This window comes from Aulostomus chinensis, chromosome 19, assembly GCF_037954235.1.
Source record: "Aulostomus chinensis isolate RoL2024-O1b breed Wild chromosome 19, RoL_Achi_v1.0, whole genome shotgun sequence".
NCBI lineage: Eukaryota > Metazoa > Chordata > Actinopteri > Syngnathiformes > Aulostomidae > Aulostomus > Aulostomus chinensis.
The window spans coordinates 11,478,188-11,499,284 of NC_141338.1; the positions used below are offsets into that span (position 1 = coordinate 11,478,188).

The window sequence follows — 21,097 nt, forward strand, 5'->3', positions numbered from 1 at the left end:
GCACATGGAAAATATATTTAGGATTTATTTTGGTTGAGCTGAGCAGAATAAGAGTTAGCTGACAAAAGCTTGTTGCATAATTTCAAAGTCTGGAAAGCAAATGAAGAGTCAGGACATAAGAGGAAATTATACATGCCGGGTGCTTTTATAAATTAATGTTCTTTATGCACTTCAGGGTTTTAGTGCCAACAGATGCCCAAAACATGATTTCCTAAAGATTCTACTGCTATCAAATGTGTAAAGAACACGGGAACCTCATGTTGCTTCTTTGTACCCACTCTGCTGTCCTTCTGATTACAATTTTATAACCCTCTAATCAGACATTTATCCTAAACTTCATCTCCTCTCTGTTTATTGCTTTTCTCGAAAGTGAAATTTCTCATAAAAGCATTCAGTAATTTCATAAAAGCAGTTCCCTTTTCACGGATCACCGTGTATGTTTATGACCTGCAGTGTGGCAGCTCAGGTGGGTGGAGATACTCTGGAGATGATGATGTCACCAACCTTCATGAAATAATGAAAACCCTGAGCTGTGTGCAGAATCACTTCGTTACCATGGAGCATCAAAAAGTGTCCTTTGTTGTCACGAAGCACATAAATGCCTTTTAATCTTTATCCTTTGTATGTTTATACACATATCTCCTTTCTAATGGTCAAATGTTAAAAAACCGGCCTTTTACTGCAGTTAGAACGCATTTGAAGAGAATTACTTTTATCTACATTGGATCTGAAGTGTGTTCTTGTGCTGATGATAATAATTTTGTTACAGACTGAGTTCTTGGTCTAAATGGCTATGGTCTATTCCATTCTATCCTGTATCTGTGTATACATTTTAAATATTTTATTTCATTTCAATCCAGTTTGGTAAATTTGAGTTAATGAACCTCTCAGGATGTAACAACAGGAACCAAAAATGTTCATCTGTTTCCACAAACATGTGGTCAAAGGCCAAAGGGGTGATTATTTTAGTTCATTTTTTGATATGTTACTTAACTAAATCAACTGTTTTGGCAACCCTAATCATCCATCCATCGTCGTCTTCCGCTTATTCCTTACTAGTAAGGGTCGCGGGGGGCTGGAGCCTATCCCAGCATCTACGGGCGAGAGGCGGGGTTCACCCTGGACAGGTCGCCAGTCCATCGCAGGGTCAACATACAGAGACGAACAACCATTCACACTCACAGTCACACCTACGGTCAATTTAGAGTATCAATCAGCCTCGTCCCCTCTTGATGTCTTTGGACTGTGGGAGGAAGCTGGAGTACCAGAGAGAACCCGACCCTGATCATGTGAGTTATATATATATATATATATATATATATAATTTTCACAAGTGGAGTCTGAACATGTCCAGTTTTTCCTGATTTATCAAGTTAGATCAGTACCTCTACCACCCTTTTTAGAGCCTCCTCTGGGTCCTCCCTCCTCATCAGGAAAGTCAGGGTTGTGTTACACCATCCTGATGAGTGAACTGGAGGTCGACATAGCTGTGTTTGTAATTCCAAGATAAAACGGAGTCTGTCACCGCAAACCAAAATCAATTTCGACACGCTTGAGTCAGCCGAATCAAAAACATCTTTTGTGCCAGGGTCAGCACATCTATCACGGCGCTGATAAAGCATCTGGGTCATGAGAGGAGCAGAAAGGTAGAGAAGAGCTTTACTGATCTGTTGTTCAAGAATAAAAGCACAAATACATTTAGGACCAGGACGTCTGCCATTTTGGCTACTAAACAGGCTGATTTTCCAGAGGTCGCGTCTGTCAGGCCTATAAACCTCAAATAGCTCAGACTCACACACTGCCAAAGATGTAACATTTTATTAGTTTCTTGCTGACAGCTTTACAGATGAAAGTCTTGCTCCTCTGGTTTTTGACTTGAGGATTTGTTTTCATGATGAAAATGTAAATGTTGACAGAAATGCTGATGATTTTAATATTATATTGTATTATAGTTATGAAATACTTTTATAGGTCAGTATGTCAGTACTGCTTTATGAACCTAAATAAAAACTCAACAGGAGCCACTGAATTTTCAGTTTTAAAAATATCAATTTTAGCACTTTCTGGAAGTTTCCATCTTTTTTTTGTTGGGAATTTGATTCAATTCAACTCAGAATTTTGAGTTGTGCATTTGACCTGATCTAATTACATCTCAGCACATTAATTCAACTACTGTTCGGGCCCACCCTTAAGACCCTTTGTCTTAACACGGCTTCAGGAGATAAAAGACCAAGGGGCTCTTCTTTAAATCGATGAGTGGTTTATTCCTGCTTCACAGCAGAATTACATGTGAGACCTCGCTTCCGTGGAAACCAGGTGAGAACTGATTCCCTCCTGCCAGGAAACAAAGTTATATTACATTCTTTAAGAAATGGCCCTGACGCTCTGACATTTGACCCTGATTGGTCAAATTTTGCATAACGACGTATGTTGCCAGACTGTGTAGATGTTGTATCAAAAATATTTTGAATCAAACAGAGGTGTGTGTGTGTGTGTGTGTGTATGTTGAGGCTAACAGGTCTGTGCTGGCCACGCTCAAAGACATCAGCATCGTTAAGATACCGGGAGGACAATTGGAGATAATACAGCTAGGAATTTCACTCCTTTGGCTCATCTCCAACACTACTGGGCTCATTTTCTCTTTAAATCTCTGCGACTTCCATATGTTTTCTTTTAGTTTCCACTGAAGGACAAAATAACTTACGGTAATCATTAGTTCGGTATGGTTGTTGCAAAGCAACCAGGAATCTGTAGAGACCACTTCTGGCTCTTCTGGCATTGCACAGCTCCTGATCTTTCGGAAGTGGTGTGGAGGGGGTGGGGGGCTCTGTTCTCTTGAGACCACTCCTGAGGGGCAAATGCAAGGGTCCCTGGAGTACACACACAGAATTAAGGTGGTTTGTGAAGGGATGGAAGTGATTATTCTGGAAAGTGGCTGATAAGTGAAGAGTGTGAGCCGAAGCCAGATATCATACCTGAGAAGTGATGAAAAGCCTGGCTCTGATCAATAGTGCTGCAGCCAAGGTCAGTCATACACGCCTGATCAGTTCAGGTTCAACCAGGACATTTGAGGACTTAATGTCCCTGTGGAAACAGCCATTGTCACGCATGACAACGGTCGCATCCACCCAGGGGTGTGAGAACACAGAAACAAATTCACTGCTCCATCAATGTTCACTTATAAAATAAACTATAAAATCAGCACAAGTAAAAGACTAAGATTAATGCTAACTCAGAAAAACCTACGATAATACAAGATCTGCGGAGGATCACCTGAAGAGTAGTGTGATCCCCTAAACACTTCGTCTTAGCTATGACCCCCCCCCACACACACACACACACACACACACACACCTGCCTCTCTGTGTCCACTGCTCCAAAATGCAATGCCAGAAGCTCTACTCAGGTTTCCTGAGGCAGATCCTGGCAGCTGCAGGACATGCATCTAGAGCCCCGAAGAAAAAAACAAACAAACAAAGTTACACTGCTGGCTTTTGTGTGGAAGTGCATAGTGTTTCTTTTAATAAGGAGGTGCACTTGTTGTTTGTGCTGTGGTTGATGCATCCTGTAATGGCGTTAAGCTTTAATCAGAAGGTACCCAGACCACGAACCACTCACACAGATCATCTATTGAAGCTGTAGGAATCCACCAAACTCCCCCAGGTATGCAGCAGGTGTGACATGTTCCCAGCTGTCAGCCGCTTCTAGCCACGTTCCAGCCATGACGGTTCCGGGCAGTTCAGAGTCTGTCAGTCGCGGGTCAAACCACCTCACATCTATCATCTTGCGGAATATCAGTATTTGATATTGAAACTTGAATTGAAAGTAATTGGGATGCTAGTGGGAGAGAGGACACTGTGCTTTTTTCATAACTTTTAAACTCCTTTAATAATGATCTTTGTTGTAACTTTAATGACCTTTATTGTTACTCATACCACCAAATAACATTTTCACAACTGGAAACAGAAAGCATGATGTTCGTTCTACCTCCACTCTGTTTTTCAACACGCCGCTGTACAAGACAAACTGCACTTTGGGCTGCAAAGACACACAAGTGCACATCTCCTAGTTTTTAAGCTATAATCACAAAAATCCCCTCGTATTTATTGTGAGAAGTCAGCGCCTAACTGGACTGGAGGCTCCCTGATCCATGACTGGTGTTTAAAGCTGAAACCCTGCATTGTAAAAGGACCAGAGATTAAATATTGAACAGAAACCCAAAATAGTCACAGGCATTGTGTGTTAGCATACAGCAGCTTGTGCGAGTTTTGTTTGAGACTAACTATACAATAAGACTCTATTTCCAACTCACGTCCAGTTTGTTCTGCTCTTCACGTAGACATTAAATATTTGTAAGATACAATTAGATCATGATAACAGTGACACAAAACAGAAAGAGCGAGTGTTACCACTGCCAGGTATAGCAGGTGCTGCTGACAGTCTGGAGCTGTGGTGTTGAGATCCTGCCAAACTCAGTTTATGTCTTCAGACAGATACTCTGCTGATGGAAAGTTATTTTTCTTTTCTCGAGTAGATTCCTGCAGCCACTGCTGCTTCACTCAGTCCATTCACGCCAATCGCAGTTTCTAGCATAAAAGAAATGATTAAACTTCTCAGGTATAAGAGCAATGGAACAGCCAGTCAGAGAAGAACTTCCTAAATGACAAAAAACATCTTTTGGGGAAAGAATAATAAAGCTACATTCCTTTTATATTATCAGAGGATGGAACAGGGAGTGATGTCACACCAGAGTTGACCACATTGCAGCAGAACTGGGGAAACAAGTAAAGAAACACACATCATCAACGCGACAGCTGCAGCGGAAAGCAACGCTGTATGCAGTATTTTATGTGTACAAATATCAAGGCAACATGTCTGCAGATAGAAGACAACAGAACCAAATATGGCTGCACAATCAATGGAAATTTAATCAAAATTGCAATAAGCCCAACTGCAATTTTTACATTACAGGAAGGTGCAATATCTGTGAAAAAGGTTACTTTGTGTCAAATTCTATTTTAAATTAAATATTGTTGTCTTGGAGCAACAATGTCTTGCCAACACATCATCTTTTACTGACTTAAGAAGAAAAACACAATTTTTGATACAGATTCCCACAGAAAGCATTTGTGATTAGCGTTTCCATTGGCTTTTCAATGAAAATGAGAGCGATCGTGAAAAGATTAACATTCCCTTTAATATCGCTATTCATATCTTAATAGCAGTATCAAAATAATTACATTTAGATTTTTTTCTCATGTGTGACTGATTTAATGTGAACCAAATAAGACAGAAGTACAAAAAAAACCTGTATATTATATTATTCAGACTGTTGATGTGCAGGGCAGCCATTTTGAATTGTGATCTCAGGGTCCGCCAGGTGTCTTCCACATTGTAAACAGAGGGTGCATCTTCTGTTGAAACTTCCCCCTGGGAACCCTGGGAGTCAGCAGCTCTGGCAGAATCCACTGATCCTGAGTGTACCCACCTGATGTCAAAGCAAACATGGCAGCATACTAAGAAGTTGAGCAGAATGAGCTTTTCATAAACATTTTACTTTCCATTAAATATCTGTTTCCATTCAGGTGATTTGTGAATGCTACATCTTTGCAGCTCTTTTTTCATTGTGTGTGTCAGTGTGTGTGTGTGTGTGTGTGTGTGTGTGTGTGTGTGTGTGTGTGTGTGTGTGCGCGTGCATGTAACCAGCCATCCCCACATCACAACACTTGATTAACAAACTTCAGGTTGCTACAGGCAATTCCCAGTTTTCCTGAGCAAACGCATGTGGAATGCATCCCAACCCAAAGTTATGGACTTCTGACTTGGAATGGAATGCAGGATAAGCCCCACCCACTAACATGGAAGGGGAGTCAGCCACGGGGATGGTGACCATTATCTTTCAGCTTCACTTTTGAGGATCTGTTATGTCGTCCATTTTTATACACAATCGATGGTTTGAGCTCACGTTATCATTGTTCAGGGGAAAGATTCTCATCGGACAAGTTTTGGATTTGATATGAGGAAACATTTTTCTTACACACTATTGCTTAACTCCAATAGCATTTGCTTGCTAAAGCTGTGCTTGCAACACTAAATATTCTCTAAAATGGTCAAAATTCATGGCATATCATGTCGTAGCCACTTGTTGAGGAAATAGACATAGACATGTGGATAGTTTTTAACTGTTCAGGTGCTGAATCAGCGGCTGCAACTTTACACCTCAATGTCCCTCCACTTTGCAGTCCATCCAGACAAAATAAAACAAGCTCAGCGGAAAAGTCTCCATCCTGGGTTTCCATCCTGAGTTCTGACCCCCAAAGTCTTGACTCTTCTTTGTCAACAATTGTTCTCATGATTGGGACGCGGAGGAGGCCGTGAAGGGGGAGGAGACCTACAGGGAGGTGGGCCTTGAGGCGGAGGTGGTAGAGAGCCGGTTGGAGAAGGGGGTGCAGAAGTGTAGCTCAGGTCGGTGGAGGGCAGAGCTCTGTTTGGAGGTGGTGTATACATGAGAGTGTTGTTGGAGGACGGCGGGGGAGGAGTGGAGGGTAGAGGAGGGAGAGTTGAAGTTGGCGAGGGGGGCAGGTGGAAGAGGTTGCTGTCCTCTGATAACCGACGCTGGTAACTGTGGGGTAAAGTGTAGATGGGCGTGGAGGGATGGTTGTAGATGGGATAGCGAGGAGCGGGGTAGGATTTACTCCGCGTGAAGTTGATGCACTTGCCCTGTCGGGGCGACAAAGACATCGGTTAAAAATCGTCAATACTTGCTTGGTTAAACGAATATAAATGCATTATAATATGTGAGGAAAGCTTCTGTGGAGAAACAGCAGTCCTATTCCTGCTGTTTAAATTCCTAAAACTACTGTGGCATAGCGAGTGGCAGCTTGAAACAGATGGAAAGAGGAAATTCCTCTGTTAGTGAGTGTCATGGAAGAAAACAGCATTCCTGCCAGCCCCACCGCGCTGACGCTGGGAGCTGGAGGAGGCAGCATTGACTTTTTTTTTAATGACTTCTGCAGACAAATGCATTCCCCAGACAATGCTGTATTTATCTTTGTCTACTCTTCGTGCCACTTGGCGGTCATTCTTCATGTGATTTGATGACACTCTCAGAATGCTTAATCCTGTGATGAATTGAAGGTAATCTGTCACGCATATAGGATTGCTTTGATCGGGAGCCAGAGGCCTTCACTTCAGACTCCCTTCATCTCTAATTCAAAAGAGGTGATGAATTAAAAGAAAAATCTGGAAAATTCTTAAAAGCCATGCTTGCCAAGTAGTTCATTCATAATCTTATTGATGTACGTGTACTTGTCCTTCTTGGCATTCCGATATAATTCCTGGCCTCTAAATGTCTCACCTTGTCTCCAGGATGAGGTCGCATCACAGACACTCTGTCATAACCTTTCCTCAGGAAAACACACAGAGCGTCCAGTTTTCCCTGAAGAAAGACGATCACAGATAAATGTTATAACAATGACCTCTGACGATAAATGGTTCTGAGTGCACTGGCCAGCAAAAACATTCCTTTCAACATCTCAGTTACCTTCAAGCAAATAAAAAGCACAAATAAAAGGAGTTGGTCTGTTTATTTTTCACTCAGCCAGACTGTATCTGCTCCACTTTCTGCTCCAGATGTCCCTCTTCGATTCCTCCATATAAGAGGCTTTAAATGGGACTGAATTTGTTAGCAATAACACCCACTCAACAGATTCCATATTCAGAGGTTAGCTCAGTTCATATCTGGTTCTTATTACTGTCCGTTCCGCTGACTAATATGTTAGGAAACAAATTCTATTTCTCGGTAACAAATCATTCCCAGAAATCTTAGAAGTAAGTTCTTGTGAATAGACGCCGCGCCGAGGAAGAGACCGTTACTTTCAAACACACTGCAGTTATGGAGCATCTGAAAAGGGCGTCCCTCTTCCTGGACATACACTAGGATAGGAGTTAAATAATACATTTTGATTCCTCTTGACTTTGAAAGCTTAATGACTGTATTATTGATGAGCAGAAGAGTTGAGGCACCTTAATGGGAGAGTACCACTTCTGTGGGTAGACAGGTTTGTGCGTGTTGTAGTACGAACGCGGCGGAGGGGCTTCAAACTCCTCCTCTGGCATCACAACTCGAGCATTTTTAGCTTTTTCCAGTTTAGCTCCTTCCTCGGTGGAGCCTTTATCTCCCCATCGGACCTAAAAGAAGCAGAATATGTTAGCAAGGCACTGCAATCTGAGACCAAAATCAAAGTTAGAATTAACGGTGAAATTATTCATCTTGATCTTTTCAGAGTGACGTAGGATCTTTGGCAAGATTTTCAGCAGGATTCATGGCATTTGTTACAACTGTTACGTCAGCTTGATCTGGCAGTAGAAAGGTGATTAATAAAGCAGCTGATTGGAGCAAATCCAGGTTTGATGAATGCCTTAACGTGTTCATCTTGTTCTGATGAAGAATTTAATCAATCCTATTAAAAAAAATCAAAGAAAACAGAATATTGCAGTACCATCGATAAAGAATATTGTTAGATTATATATTATATAATATATTTGGGACACTACATGCAACTTGTTCCCTCAAGTGATTAATTTGTGGCCACAAGATCTAATTTGTTCTCATCACTGAATTTATACGTTGCGGCGAGGTGTAACTTGTTCCCTCAAAGTAATCAAAGCATGGGAACAACGTATCTCGTGTATTTCTTTCTCTCTTTCTCGACGGCCACTCGGGGAATTTGGATCCTCCCTTCCAATTTTATTGCATCATAATTTCTGATGTGAAGTTTTCCGCAAACCTGTGAGAACATTGAAACCGTTTTACGGCTCAAAAGCTTAAAAATCAACAGAGATTTTATCCACAGGCTGAGTAACGTTTTTCCTTCATTTTCCCAGGACTTTGATGCCAAATGAACCACTTGAAAATCAATTGATCCCGCATGGCGTTAGCTTTCTTTGTTTTATTATGAGTTGAGTTTATTAATTGTGTTTATGTTGAAAACCATGCGGAAAACATCTGAAATCAGATTTAGCTACTAATTCATCACCAAGTCCTTACGGCAGGTGAACAAACACAATAAACCCAGGATAAACATCTCGACTACAAACGGACAACGACCTGCAAGACACCTACACAAGCATTTACACACACAAACACACAAGTAATTCAAGCGACCGTGACAATTCGGACGCAGCTGCCAGACGAGCCATGAAAGCTTTAATTTGGCAGAGAAAGCCCCTAAACGAGGGTGTGCATATTTTCCACAGCTCTGTTTGGAAGCTTAGTGAAACTTTTAGCCCCTTTAGACAGTCGCGTTGCCGTGGCCGGATCATTTCGGCACACGCCACACAGCGTGTTCTTATTCTTCAAAGATCCTCTCGACCTGCTGAACTCTTCTTGTTGTACTTGCGCTTGATCTTCCATCTTTAAACATTTCAGGAGCAGCCACGTACATCTGAGTCGCGTTTCTTTGAGTGTGAAGCTGGCCAGCAGATTTGAGAGACTTTGATATTTCATATTTTTATAAATAGAGAATTGAAAAAGAAGCATTTGGATTCAGTTCTTTTGTGATGATGGTTGAACGTTCAGTCAACGCCTATAAAAAAGTTTTGACCAAATATTTTTGGTAATGCAAACTCTCAAATTGATCCCGAGTGTCAGGATAGCACTAAAACCAATAGTAGGAAGGAATTACGAGGAACATGTGGTTCACTTTGGGCGATGATCTGGATTAAATTGTGGATCTTGAACACTGTCTTAGGCCATTGCCAGGATGTAGAAGAAAATTCATTGAGACCATGTATCTTAATTAGAGATTTAACTACTTGGCTCCCGGAGATTAGAAAGAACATTTATTTAATATTTGATAATATGACATGAAACTCATTGGCATTCTCTAGTCATGTAACCTCCTTGGCAGGGTTGCACGTTCCCTGAGTGCTGTCTAGGCTGTATCTGCTTCTAATCACAGTTTTTAATTACAGCTTCTAACACTTAATTAGGATTTAATATCCAAGAACACTGTTCAGGATCCAGGATGAACAATTTGATCCAGATTCTTCTGAAAAGCATGCACTTGTCTTGCACCAAAGTTCATCAAACCCTATCCATTCATGTTTTTCGACATCCTGCAGTCAGACAAACAAATAGTGATGATTAATTTTCCTCCTTCATAAAATGCGAGCCTTTTCTGGAAGTAAAAGCTCACCAGGCGTCACGCTTAACCCTCACCAAATGTCTCATGGTCACCTGTTGTGTATTACACTCTACAGCTACACTGCTATCATGGTCGTCATCTCTCTACCTCCATTCTCTTGATGCCTCCGACTCCTCGGCCTCCGTAGTATGAAGCATCTACCGTGGGCCACCTCTTTTTAGGAAAACCGTCCTCGTCATCCTAAAGAAGAAGAAGGGAAACCTTCTCAGGGGTTTGCAGGAGTAAAACAAGGGTGGTTGTGTTGTGCTTGATCGGGAGTGTAACAGTAGTGACGTCTGGGTTGGGTTTGCTTTGGTACTTGATGTGGTGCTTTCAAAGTGATCGATTATTATTGAAGCTGCACACAAAATGTTGAGTTATACCAAACCTGTACAGCTCTGTGTGTATTAAACCACTCACAGAAATGTCCTCTATGACTGCAGGAGGAGGTGGCTCATGAATGACCTGCAAACACACGGGCGCACACACACACACACACACACACACACACACACACACACACACACACATTACTGTAACTTGAATAGTTCAGAAAATCTGATTCATCCAGGTTTGCAGAACAACAATAAAATGTGCAATTTCTGAGAGTTCAAGCTTTTATTTGTTAACGTGAGACTGCGATGGGTGTCATACCACGGTGCAGCAGAGAGGCCAGAACCACCAGAGTAGAGCAATGGTGAGCAGGAGCAGCAGAATGAGCAGAGCGATGGCCACGAAGGTCCCATCAGACTGGAAAGAAAGAAAAAAAAACAGCTTATTAATGATCTCACATTCAAGTTGAGATGAACAAAATACACAACCCTGATGGACGAGGGAAGCGTCAAAGGTCACTACGTCAGTGGAAACAACCCACAGCCTGTAGAAAAGGTCCCTGATACAAGCTGCAGGCAAAACACGACAGCTGATGCTTTCGAGTAAAGTTTTTCAAAGGTTTTCATATTTTTTTTCTGTTCTTTATCTAGGTTTTTATTAAATGAGCTATCGTTCCTGTTATGTCTCATTCTGGTTTTGATCCCATTCAGTATTAATATGAAACACTCATGATCGATGTGAAACATCTTGCCGAGGGAGGCTTTCTCATTTCATACAGCCTCATACGGTATTTTTTGGTATATTATCAAGACTCATTGTGAATTAGGATGCTCTGGATATGACTAAACTGATACTAGGTAATAAGGCACAGCAGCAATTACATCCTCATGTTTTTAACAACAACAACAGTCATTTATGAACAACAACATGTGCGTATTAAGTTCCAAAGGTGGTCACATAAAGGTAGGCAGGGCATCTGACATCAATTACAAAATCTTTATTCAGCCTCTTTGGTTTTAAAAATGTACCTTTAAAGCTTGATTGACACACCTTTAGGGACGTATGGGAGGATTAAAAGAACATAAACAACAACTTTTCAAAGTCAAAGCTAATAATAAAATCCGGTCAAATAGAAGTGCACATTTGGGACAACAGGTGGTTTCAAACTGCCTTCAAGATATAAACTGAGAACAGCAGCAGATGGCAAAAAGAACAAAATATCCATTAATAAGAATTAAGTCATGTTGTAATCACTTAATATAGTTGTGAATCTTCTGAAAAGATACTAAACCATTTCACTACTCCGGTTGGGCCGATGCTTTCAGGGTGAGTTCATCATTCACTTATCGTCCGATCCTCATGTGTCACATGGTACTCACACAAGTGACTGCGGTGATGGTGACAGAACTGGATATGAAGCTCAGGCCGTTGTTCATGCTGACGTGGAGAGTAGCCGCCCTGCAGAGAAGTTAGAATTGGGAGTTTGTGTTACGAACAGCACTCAACCTCTCAGTGTTGTAAACTGCGTGCAGAAATTGAAGTATCTCGTTTCAATTGACCATGAAGCAAAGCCAAACCTGTTTTGCACTTTTAACATGCCCATTAACTGGGCACATTAGCATCAGTTAGCCTAGCCACTGGGATGCTTTAAACTCTATCTACCAGTAAGCCAGAAGGTGCATAGCGTCTAGGTTCAACAGTAAGTCCTGCATCCCCAGAAACTTTCACCTTCCTTCTGTGTACCCCTCCACCTCTCCAGCTAGTGCTAGCACCACCAGTGGCTAGGCAACACTGCTAACATTCATGCTAACGATGTAAGGAATGGTACTAAAAGCTCCGCTGCTGATGGTTTGGGCATTTGGGATGTACTGAGCGCAAACTAGATAATGTGAGATCATTTCAAACATTTCTTCATATTTGAGCAAGTAAAGCAACATATTGGGTGCTAAAAGGCCTTTTTTTTCTGGCTCAGGAGGAATTGGACATGTGCGCATCCCCAGAAGACCCTCCCACGGCCCTCGTCTGCCTGTGATTGGGTCATACTTGGTGCCTTTGTGCCAATCAGTGGAAGAAGGAGAGCCAGTCTTGTGGTTTGGAAAAGCATTAAACATGGGTTTGTTTTTGATGGTGGATTTTGAGAGGATACAGTTTTGTTTTTTTGGTGAAACCCCTCTAATGCAACTGTGCGTACCCTTGAGGGTACACACACCCCAGTTTGGGAATCATGGATCTATTGTTACCATTGATAAACCACAGTTTTATTGTGTCAAGATAGTGCCAACTCACTGATGGAAACACAGCTGTATACAACCTCAAACCACATCCTGGAGAAGACTTGACATTCATGTCATCTTCACTTGTTTTTCCTGGTCATAATCAAAATGGCTGCCAGTGAGCATCTGTCTCTTCAGCTGGAGCCAACCACTTCAAGTATTTGCTCTGGATTACAGCTGATGAGGGCCATTTAATGGGCTGATAGCATCCAAATCACCAGGCCTTCACATTTCTAAATTCATAGATTGCACTTCTGTTCACCTTCTAACAAGATAAGATCAACTTTACTGATCTCACAGCACAGAAATCCAGAAAAAGTGTGCTCTCAGACTCCTACAGCAGAAACACTAGTGAACTTTTACTTGAACTTCTTTTTCCTATTAAACCACCCTGTCCAAGTTCTTTCTTTTTTAAGTCTGATATAATAAGTAAAACAAAACAAAACAAAACAAAAAACATCTCAAAGAGGAAACATAAATCAAGTGAGCCAAGCTATTTCACAACTTACGTTCCTTCTTTTTCCAAAACAGGAGCTGGACACAGCAGGTAGGTATCTCTCACCACCAAAGGTCTTTTCACTGTCAAACGAGAATTAAAAGGTTCATATGCAGCAAAGTCACCATATGAAGAAGGAGAATCTTTTCAGAAGCCTCATGATATTCTTTTGGTAACTAAATTCCTGGACTTCCTCTCTATGGAAAATGAGGCAAATAAGGCGGGTTGTGGTTTATTTACGCTGGCTGAGTGAGTGTCTAATGTGTGCGAGGATGGCGCTCGTCCTTGATGGGATCCACATTCCCCTCTAGACATCTGAGAAGTGTTGAGCGTTCTACCAGCTGAGTCAAAGCACAGGAAGGTGGCGCAGTTTTTTTTTTTTTTTTTAGGGGGTGAATTTGAATCTTTGAGATCTTCTTCCTACTCATTCTTGTGCAAATGGTCAAAATAAACCTTTTCACACTATCGTATGTGGATGCTGAGTGGAATCTATTAATGACTGGAATATATTATCATGTTTGGATGGACACACACCACCAACAGCATTATCCTCTACTACTTCACAACAGAGGGATGAGACATTCAAACACAAATGTGCTCTTTCATACTGTATTATATTTAAACTACTCTCCATCCTTCTAAATGACTTTCACAGCTTCTTCCCGTCGCCACTTGAGGCTTTTTTTTCTTCTTCTTCTTCTTCTTCTTTTTTTTTTTTTTTTACAGCTGTGGCAGCAAACATGTTTTCCTCCAATAAAACAATGTCTTCACTAATTGTGATGCATAGTAGACGTTTGGCATTTTGCACTAATTTGCACGGTTTCACGTCAAGAGCTGCAAGTCCAAAATCAAGCTCCCGTCCTGCGTTGCGAGCATATTTACCGTAGACACACGAGTGTCTCGCCAAACTCCTGTGAAATCTATCTACCGTTCAGCTGTCATTTGATTCAGAGAAGCAATCCTGACAGTGCTGACCCAAAACATAAGAGAAAAGAAGTTAAAATGGGACGTAGATCTGACAGGAACTATGGAATCACTGTAATCTTTCATTGTATCCATACATGTAATTACTTCACGTTCAGTTTCAGTATAATCCAGATGTTCGTACCTGGTCCAGGGACACACTCCCCTTCTAACACTGGGACCTCCAAGGTTGTTTGCTTCAAATGTATAAGCTGAAAGCCCTGGGAATCTATTTTTGTGTCTAAAATGATCTTTTTTTAAATCATTTGTTATACTTACGTTTGGATAATATACTGCGTTCTTTCTTAGATCCTCACTTACTATACTAATTTCTATGTAGGAATATCAGGAGATTCTGAATTGCATGAATTGATGTCCATTTATGCACCCTAAATTACATGACAGAGGATGAAAGAGCAAAAGATATATATTCTTGTCAACTTTCATCAATAAGAATAACAATTTTCAAACATATATTTCATGAGACAAGAATATCTTCTTTTTTTTTTGGTCATGTAATTTGCGGCGCATAAATGGACATCAAATGTGATCTTTTTTTACCTGGATACCTGGACATCCAGGGGGAAATCCCCGCCAGCTAGCTGGGAATGGACATTTTTACATAAAACCAGACAGAGGGTGTTTTTTTTTCTTCCTTCTTTTTTTTCCAGTTCCAAAATGTCAAAAGTTTCATTCCTGGGTCTTTTCATTTGGTGTTTGAGGAACACACGCGTGCGCACACACACACACAGGCAGACAGACAGGAGCCTTCTATGTCATGATAGATGTATTTTCTATCAGGTTTTGCCTGGAAACAGGCTAAAAGTTTTGAATAAAAGACATATAGCAGGTACGTACTCAGTGTAACTGTATCATTGATCCAGAAGCTGCAGAGAACTTTCTGCACATCACGAGCGTAAAGGAATCCATTTCCTCTGATGACCACCTGGAAGGATTCTGTGGGATTGAACAGGCCGTTTAACTTTTCCTTGCAGTGGACGAATGTCTCACTTGTATCAAGATAGCAAAATTACATCTAAATTGAATATATCATAATAGGAACAGAGGTTAATCTTTGCATTCCTCACCTCCCTCGCAGATGCTGGAGGGTTCCACAGCCAGAATCTCGATGCAGGATCTCTTCAGGATCTGATTGCAGAGACACAAGAAGCAGAGCAGATGAGCAGATTAAATGCTAAATGTGATTTTTGACAGATAATATGTGTGGTACAGTTTTACCGAGTCAATGACCCCGTGCAGGGTCTGAAACCCATCATTCACAGGGAAGACGTGGTCCTTACTGTCGGCGATTGTTGAAAGCTGTCAAGAAATGTAACTCAATTACTGACTTATTGTTTACGACTGACTCATTCATCCAGTGGTTAAGTGGTTTAATGTTACCTGGGTTTCATTGAAGTCTTTCACTCCTACACAGTAAACTGTAGCACCCAGCTGCCGTGCTCTGGTGGCCTGACGGAACAAAAGCAGAAACATTAAACTAACAAATTAACCCACCGAAAGGAGCAAATCTCCACTAGATCTCTGAAGCTGCAGCTCCTGGCCACGCCTCAGCCAGTGATGTCACTGATGCCGTTGACAGCTGTTGGAAAACACCTGCTTTGACAAAACAAGTGCAACGTGGCTAATGGCAGAGCGTGTTTAAAGCTTTAACCTGACTTGAAGTTCATTTTTAATGAATCGGCAATGAAAGCAGCTCACAGTGCAGAATGTGTGGAGCAGGTTAGATTGCTTCTTGTTTCAGACCTGAAGCGTGTTTAGGCCGGACCAGTGGGTTTGTCACCGAGCGTCCGAGTGATCATTTGTGACTACAAGCGCAGAGTGCTGGAGTCTCTCATTGGATGGACGCTCTTTCAAAACGAATCAAAGTTACATACAGCAGAGATCAGTGCATTCGTGAGGTAAAGCTCGTCTCCTCCTCCTGGCAAACAGACCGCGGGTCAAACTGTGACTGTGTAACCTGATTTGAGCAAGTGTGTGTGTGTGTGTGTGTGTGTGTGTGTGTGTGTGTGTGTGTGTGTGTGTATGTGTGTGGTAAGCTGTTTTTTGCCTTTATGTAGATGTTTTACAGTTTCCTATTGTACTGAGTAGGTCGACAAATAAGACGTCACACAGAGATGATTCCAGGAATGCATTGAGTAAAGCCCATTACTCATTATTACAGAACAGAATTGAATATCCAGGAATCCAGGTCATAGACACACCCCTTACGAAAAATTGGACCCTTTTTTTATTACTGAAATCACAGTCCAGCCTTCCACTTGACCTGTTCTTCTTCATTTTATAAGGTATAAGATTCCTTTCATGTCTACTGTCATTAGGCCTTCTACATTTAAACACTGCAATAAAGATCACATTAAATATGTTGTGATGCATGCGCTTGAATCAAAAGAGCATCTTCTGTTGCAGTTTGGTTACACCTAAGTCATCACAACTCATTCTCCTTTTACAACGGAAAGAATTTTTAATGTCATAAAACTTCTGTCAGATAGGTAGGAAACCAGAATAGCGCATCAGCACTTTTACTGCCATAAAACATTCAGGAAAGTTCTTTTATGACACAATATTCCCAGTTCACTTCCACCATCATGTTGGAGCCAAAGCCCTCTCACCTCTCTTTGTGCCAGGTCAAACTGATTTTCTCTCAGTTCACCATCCGTCAGAGCGATGATGACGCTGGCTGTCCGGTAGCCTGAGAGACAAAATAAAAGTGTGATTGCTTGTATTAATTAAGTAAACATGGGTCATTTATACTGAATGTAAATACATTTAGAATATTGTCTTCCTGTAGTGTTTTTTTTTTTTTTTTTTAGACAATTTCTGATGATTCTGCCACATGACTGGATTTGAATTTGGTCAACAAAGATTCCAAGTAGAGGGAAAGTGTCAAATAGGAAAATGTTCTGCTCACCATCTCCGGTCCCGTAATAGATTTGCTCACTTGCCTGAGGGAGAAGTTGTAATGGCGTCAGTGGCGATATATTTAATTGGCTCTACAGTTAGATGCCATAGAGTTGCATAAGCAGGATCAGTTTCCCATCCATTTAACAGACTTACTTTGTGTAAACCTCTATGCATGTAGGTGTCTCCACCCGGCTGGACCATGCGGAGCTCCTCCAGTCCAGCTCGGATCTGTTCTCTGAGCATCGGCACGCCAACAGAGAATAGAATGATGATTGAAATGGAATAAAATGGGAAAAAAAGACACATGCAAAGTGGGTTCCAGAGCTACGTCACCTGTCTTCCGTCAGAGCCATGAGAGTTCGTCCTTCTGTTGAAAACACAATGAAAGACATCCGCAGCTGAGGACTGCAATGAGAAGACAAAAAAAAAAAAAGCTTTAACTTGTGCTTTGTTTTTGTTAAATTTATGCAAACCTACCTGATAAACTTGTGAGCCAAGTGGTCAACAAAATAATAGATCTCATTCCAGGAATCTTGCACACTGCCAGACCTGAGAATGAGAGTCAAAGAGAAAAGTATTCATTATCTTGAAGTTTGCTTGCTGATGATTCCTTTGGGAACACAAACATTCAGAACGTTGCACAAGAAGAGTGAAACACTGGAATTTGCATCCAATAAAAACAAAATGTAAAAAAAAAACAACTAAAGCAGCAGAAAGTGTTAAATGTTGGTCTTCATACACAAAAAACTGGACTGTTTCTTCATATCTTAGATCTGCTTTTGGGGGTAATTATGACATCATTCTAACAAAACATCATTACTTTTAATCAATTATGTTGATTAAATGATATCACAAGATCCACATCCTGCTAGATCTGCTTATACTGGAAGAAACAGAGGTGGATCCAGAAAGATGATGCGATTACACTCTTCTGATCTACGTTATCACTGTTTTATTTGATGAATGTGAAGAGTTTTACCATAAATCATGCAATTGCTTCTGTTATATTTAATCATTTTAATTCCGCATTCAATATTTTTTATCGCTTTATTTTCTGCCTTTTCTGTTTTTATCGTGTTTTAATTGTCGCGTCATTCGTTTTCTCCTCTTTGATCACCGAGTGCGTGTCAAATCTCCCTTTTTGCATCTTTCAGTCTCTTCTAGTTGGTCAGTTGTGAAGCTTTGAATTTTGAATTACATGTTTGAATGAATGTGATGTGATGTGAATAAAACCCCGACTGACTGATTAACCGATGAATTGATGATAATTATACGTAGTCCACTCATCAACCAGGTGATGAATCACTTGATCGTTTCAGTCCTAAATTTAAGCCACAGGACTGAGATGATTGAGGGGTTAAAAAACTATGATAAAAAATGAAAGTTCAACATTTGTTTTTAGCCTCCAGCAACAAGTACGACCTAAAACTGTATCATGTGAAACCTGAGAACTGAGAACGGTTGTGATTGGAATGAATTTTTTTAATCTCATCTGGAGATGTCGATTCTAAAGATAACAAGATCTTGTTATCAAGAGCAATTAAATCCCAGCAAGATACCTTTAAACAGCTTGAAAATTAGCTGACTTAATACAAAAATGAACTTGTGAGCTCAAGATAACGGCATAATGCTTCCGTACACAGGCCGGAGAGTTTTACTCTCCGTCTGCACGCTTGATATTTTCCCCTGCGGTTCTAAAAAGCCGAACAAAAGCTGAAGTGCCACATCATTTGTTTGGATGAGTCAGTGCCAGATCTGGATTTGGTAGCAGGTGCAGACTCAGCACAGAAATCATCAAAAAAAAAAAAAAAAGAAGAAGAAAAAGCAGCAAAGCGGAAGTCGATAATTCAAGAGAATGGTGTGGCAAATATGCAGCTCTGCAGCCTCCTCTCACAAGGCGCTGCTCCTTTTCTCTCTCCCTTATGTTTTCATTTATCCTGTGATGTGAGACCCAGCGCAAGACACAGCCAGAGACTTGGGATCTTTGGAACATCTGGCTCTAATGGAGAAAGGGTTCTGCTAGGCTCAAGCACAGGGAGCTGAAGATGTAAGCTTCAGCGAAGCGTTTGACAGCAGGAATCTCTGCAGCTATCAAAGCGAAGATGAAATACTTTGATTTGGAAAGATAACAGTAAAGGATGTAAAGTTATTAAATGCATCTGCAGAAATGACAAGACAGCCATTTTCATCCAGAACATGAATTTGACCTACAAAACAACATGCTGTCAAAGGACTTGACCTGTTTAAGAGATTCATTTTCACCTTATGACAGTTTAATGGGCAGTGTAACTTAACCCGCATGTCAGAACTCGCAGGGCAGCCTTGAAATCTGCTCCAGTGTTTATTCAATGAAATGGAAATGAAAGCACTGACTTTGATGAGTCACTTAGGTTTTTTTGTTGTCTTCAAGTAAAAGTGCTCATAATTGTATAACAACCCCCCCCCCTTAAACAAAGAATGATCGTGTTTTTTTTTTATTACACAGCAAAAGCATCTCATTTCACATTTAAATGCCGTTTTTGCTTGTAAATGTGTGTGAAATAACTAGAAGTTCTTGAGAAATCGATTAGGATTTTGCGGAATATATTTCCTGCAATTGTGCTGTATATTGAGTGCAATGAGATATTTTGATCACAAATAATTCCTGGTGAGATTTTTTCTGTTTATTTTTAAGATGTCAAGAAAAAACTGCTCATTAAAACATGATGAAAAAATTGTTTTGCCTTTGTTTGTTGCAGATCAGAATTACAAGTTATTAATTCTGGAAACATTTCAAACCTATTTAGTCATTAAAATGGAAATGAAAGAGCTGTAAACTGATATTTCTACTCAAACTGTTTTGCATGTTATTCCTAACTCCGGCGAACCTCTAACATGCCACCTCAGCAGAATCAGCTGATCATGTGACAAAATAAACAAGATGAACACTCTAAAAGACGAAAACACATGCTCATGGTCAGCGGGCTAAATCCTGCATGTTTGTCGTGTAAGTCACAGCTCTTGAAATTCTCTTGAGAGCCTCATGAATGCTTTGTCCACTCTTCATCTCCCAGTAAAAGTAGAAGCACTCACTTGTCCAAAACAAAGTAGAGGTCAAATCCTCCGTAGCAGGATGACCCCGCTTCCCTCATGCTGTGGATCTGTCCTGCAGCTCCGGCCACCAGCACCGCCAGTAGCATGCCCACTTCTACACCCAGCAGGACCTGCCTGCACCAGCAGCGGGACATTCCTCCAGATTTAACAGACCGCTTCAGCTCGACTTGCGAGAAAGTAAACATGAATATTCCCCAGATGGAGATTATCTTCTACTTTCCTCTTTCAGCACCCAGCCATGTTGTGCAGAGCAATATCTGAAGTATGAAGCGTTCGTCTCTAGGTCAATGTTTCATTTCCTCAGCAGCAGATGTGTGTTGGTGAGGAGGAGTGAAGCTGTCTCTCTCTCTCTCTCTCTCTCTCTCTCTCTCTCTCTCTCTCTGTCTTCATACACTCAGACAGTGGCATGACTTCACTCAATGTAACACAACAATGATCATCTGGTGGTCCAAAGAGGTACACGCAGCGTTCATCCAACATTTGTTCTTGATAATACTTTTGTTTTCTTTCACTTCTCCTGTTGGTTTGCTGACTTCTACAGCTCCCTCATCACTGCCACTTCGTGGTAAACAAGCATTGTACTCTTGCTGCACAGTTCAAGTAACACACAAGCTTCTACTCTGATGCCAGACAAAGCAAACCTTTGGAACGGTCCTCTGGCTCTTAAAGCTGCAAGCAGTGATGAGCGGACCCTTGTACACCCCCCCCCCCAACACACACACACACACACACACACACACACACACACACACACACACACACACACACATCAGAGTGCGTGTGTTCCGCAGAGCGAGAGGGAGGTGAAACCTGAAAATATTTGGATTTTG

General features: G+C 41.1%; 1 protein-coding gene across 2 annotated transcripts; it reads right to left on the reverse strand.

Moving 5' to 3' along the window:
- Positions 1-4,909: 4,909 nt before the first annotated feature.
- Positions 4,910-20,558, reverse strand: antxr1b (ANTXR cell adhesion molecule 1b). Of its 2 annotated transcripts, none has more exons than XM_086186515.1 (18): positions 20,247-20,558; positions 17,652-17,723; positions 17,508-17,579; positions 17,328-17,409; positions 17,182-17,215; positions 16,883-16,962; positions 15,654-15,722; positions 15,492-15,572; positions 15,341-15,401; positions 15,111-15,209; positions 13,303-13,372; positions 11,900-11,978; positions 10,842-10,937; positions 10,608-10,652; positions 10,296-10,388; positions 8,026-8,190; positions 7,358-7,438; positions 4,910-6,720 (listed from the first exon to the last, which is right to left on the reverse strand). In XM_086186515.1, the coding sequence occupies exons 1-18, from the start codon at positions 20,450-20,452 to the stop codon at positions 6,337-6,339; spliced, it is 1,869 nt and encodes a 622-aa protein (XP_086042641.1). In that variant the 5' UTR covers positions 20,453-20,558; the 3' UTR covers positions 4,910-6,336. The 2 variants fall into 2 exon arrangements, with proteins under 2 accessions (XP_086042641.1, XP_086042642.1); XM_086186516.1 differs by having other exon boundaries at positions 4,911-6,720; positions 17,508-17,541.
- Positions 20,559-21,097: the final 539 nt, after the last annotated feature.

What these genes read in the sequence shown, in the direction of transcription:
- antxr1b (XM_086186515.1), bottom strand. Translation starts at nt 20,452, where the DNA reads ATGTTTACTTTCTCGCAAGTCGAGCTGAAGCGGTCTGTTAAATCTGGA. An exon ending in CCATCACCGCAGTCACTTGT is followed by an intron (nt 10,938 to 11,899) that starts GTGAGTACCATG and finishes CTTTCTTTCCAG; the next exon opens with TCTGATGGGACCTTCGTGGC. An exon ending in GGCCTCTCTGCTGCACCGTG is followed by an intron (nt 10,653 to 10,841) that starts GTATGACACCCA and finishes GTGTGTTTGCAG; the next exon opens with GTCATTCATGAGCCACCTCC.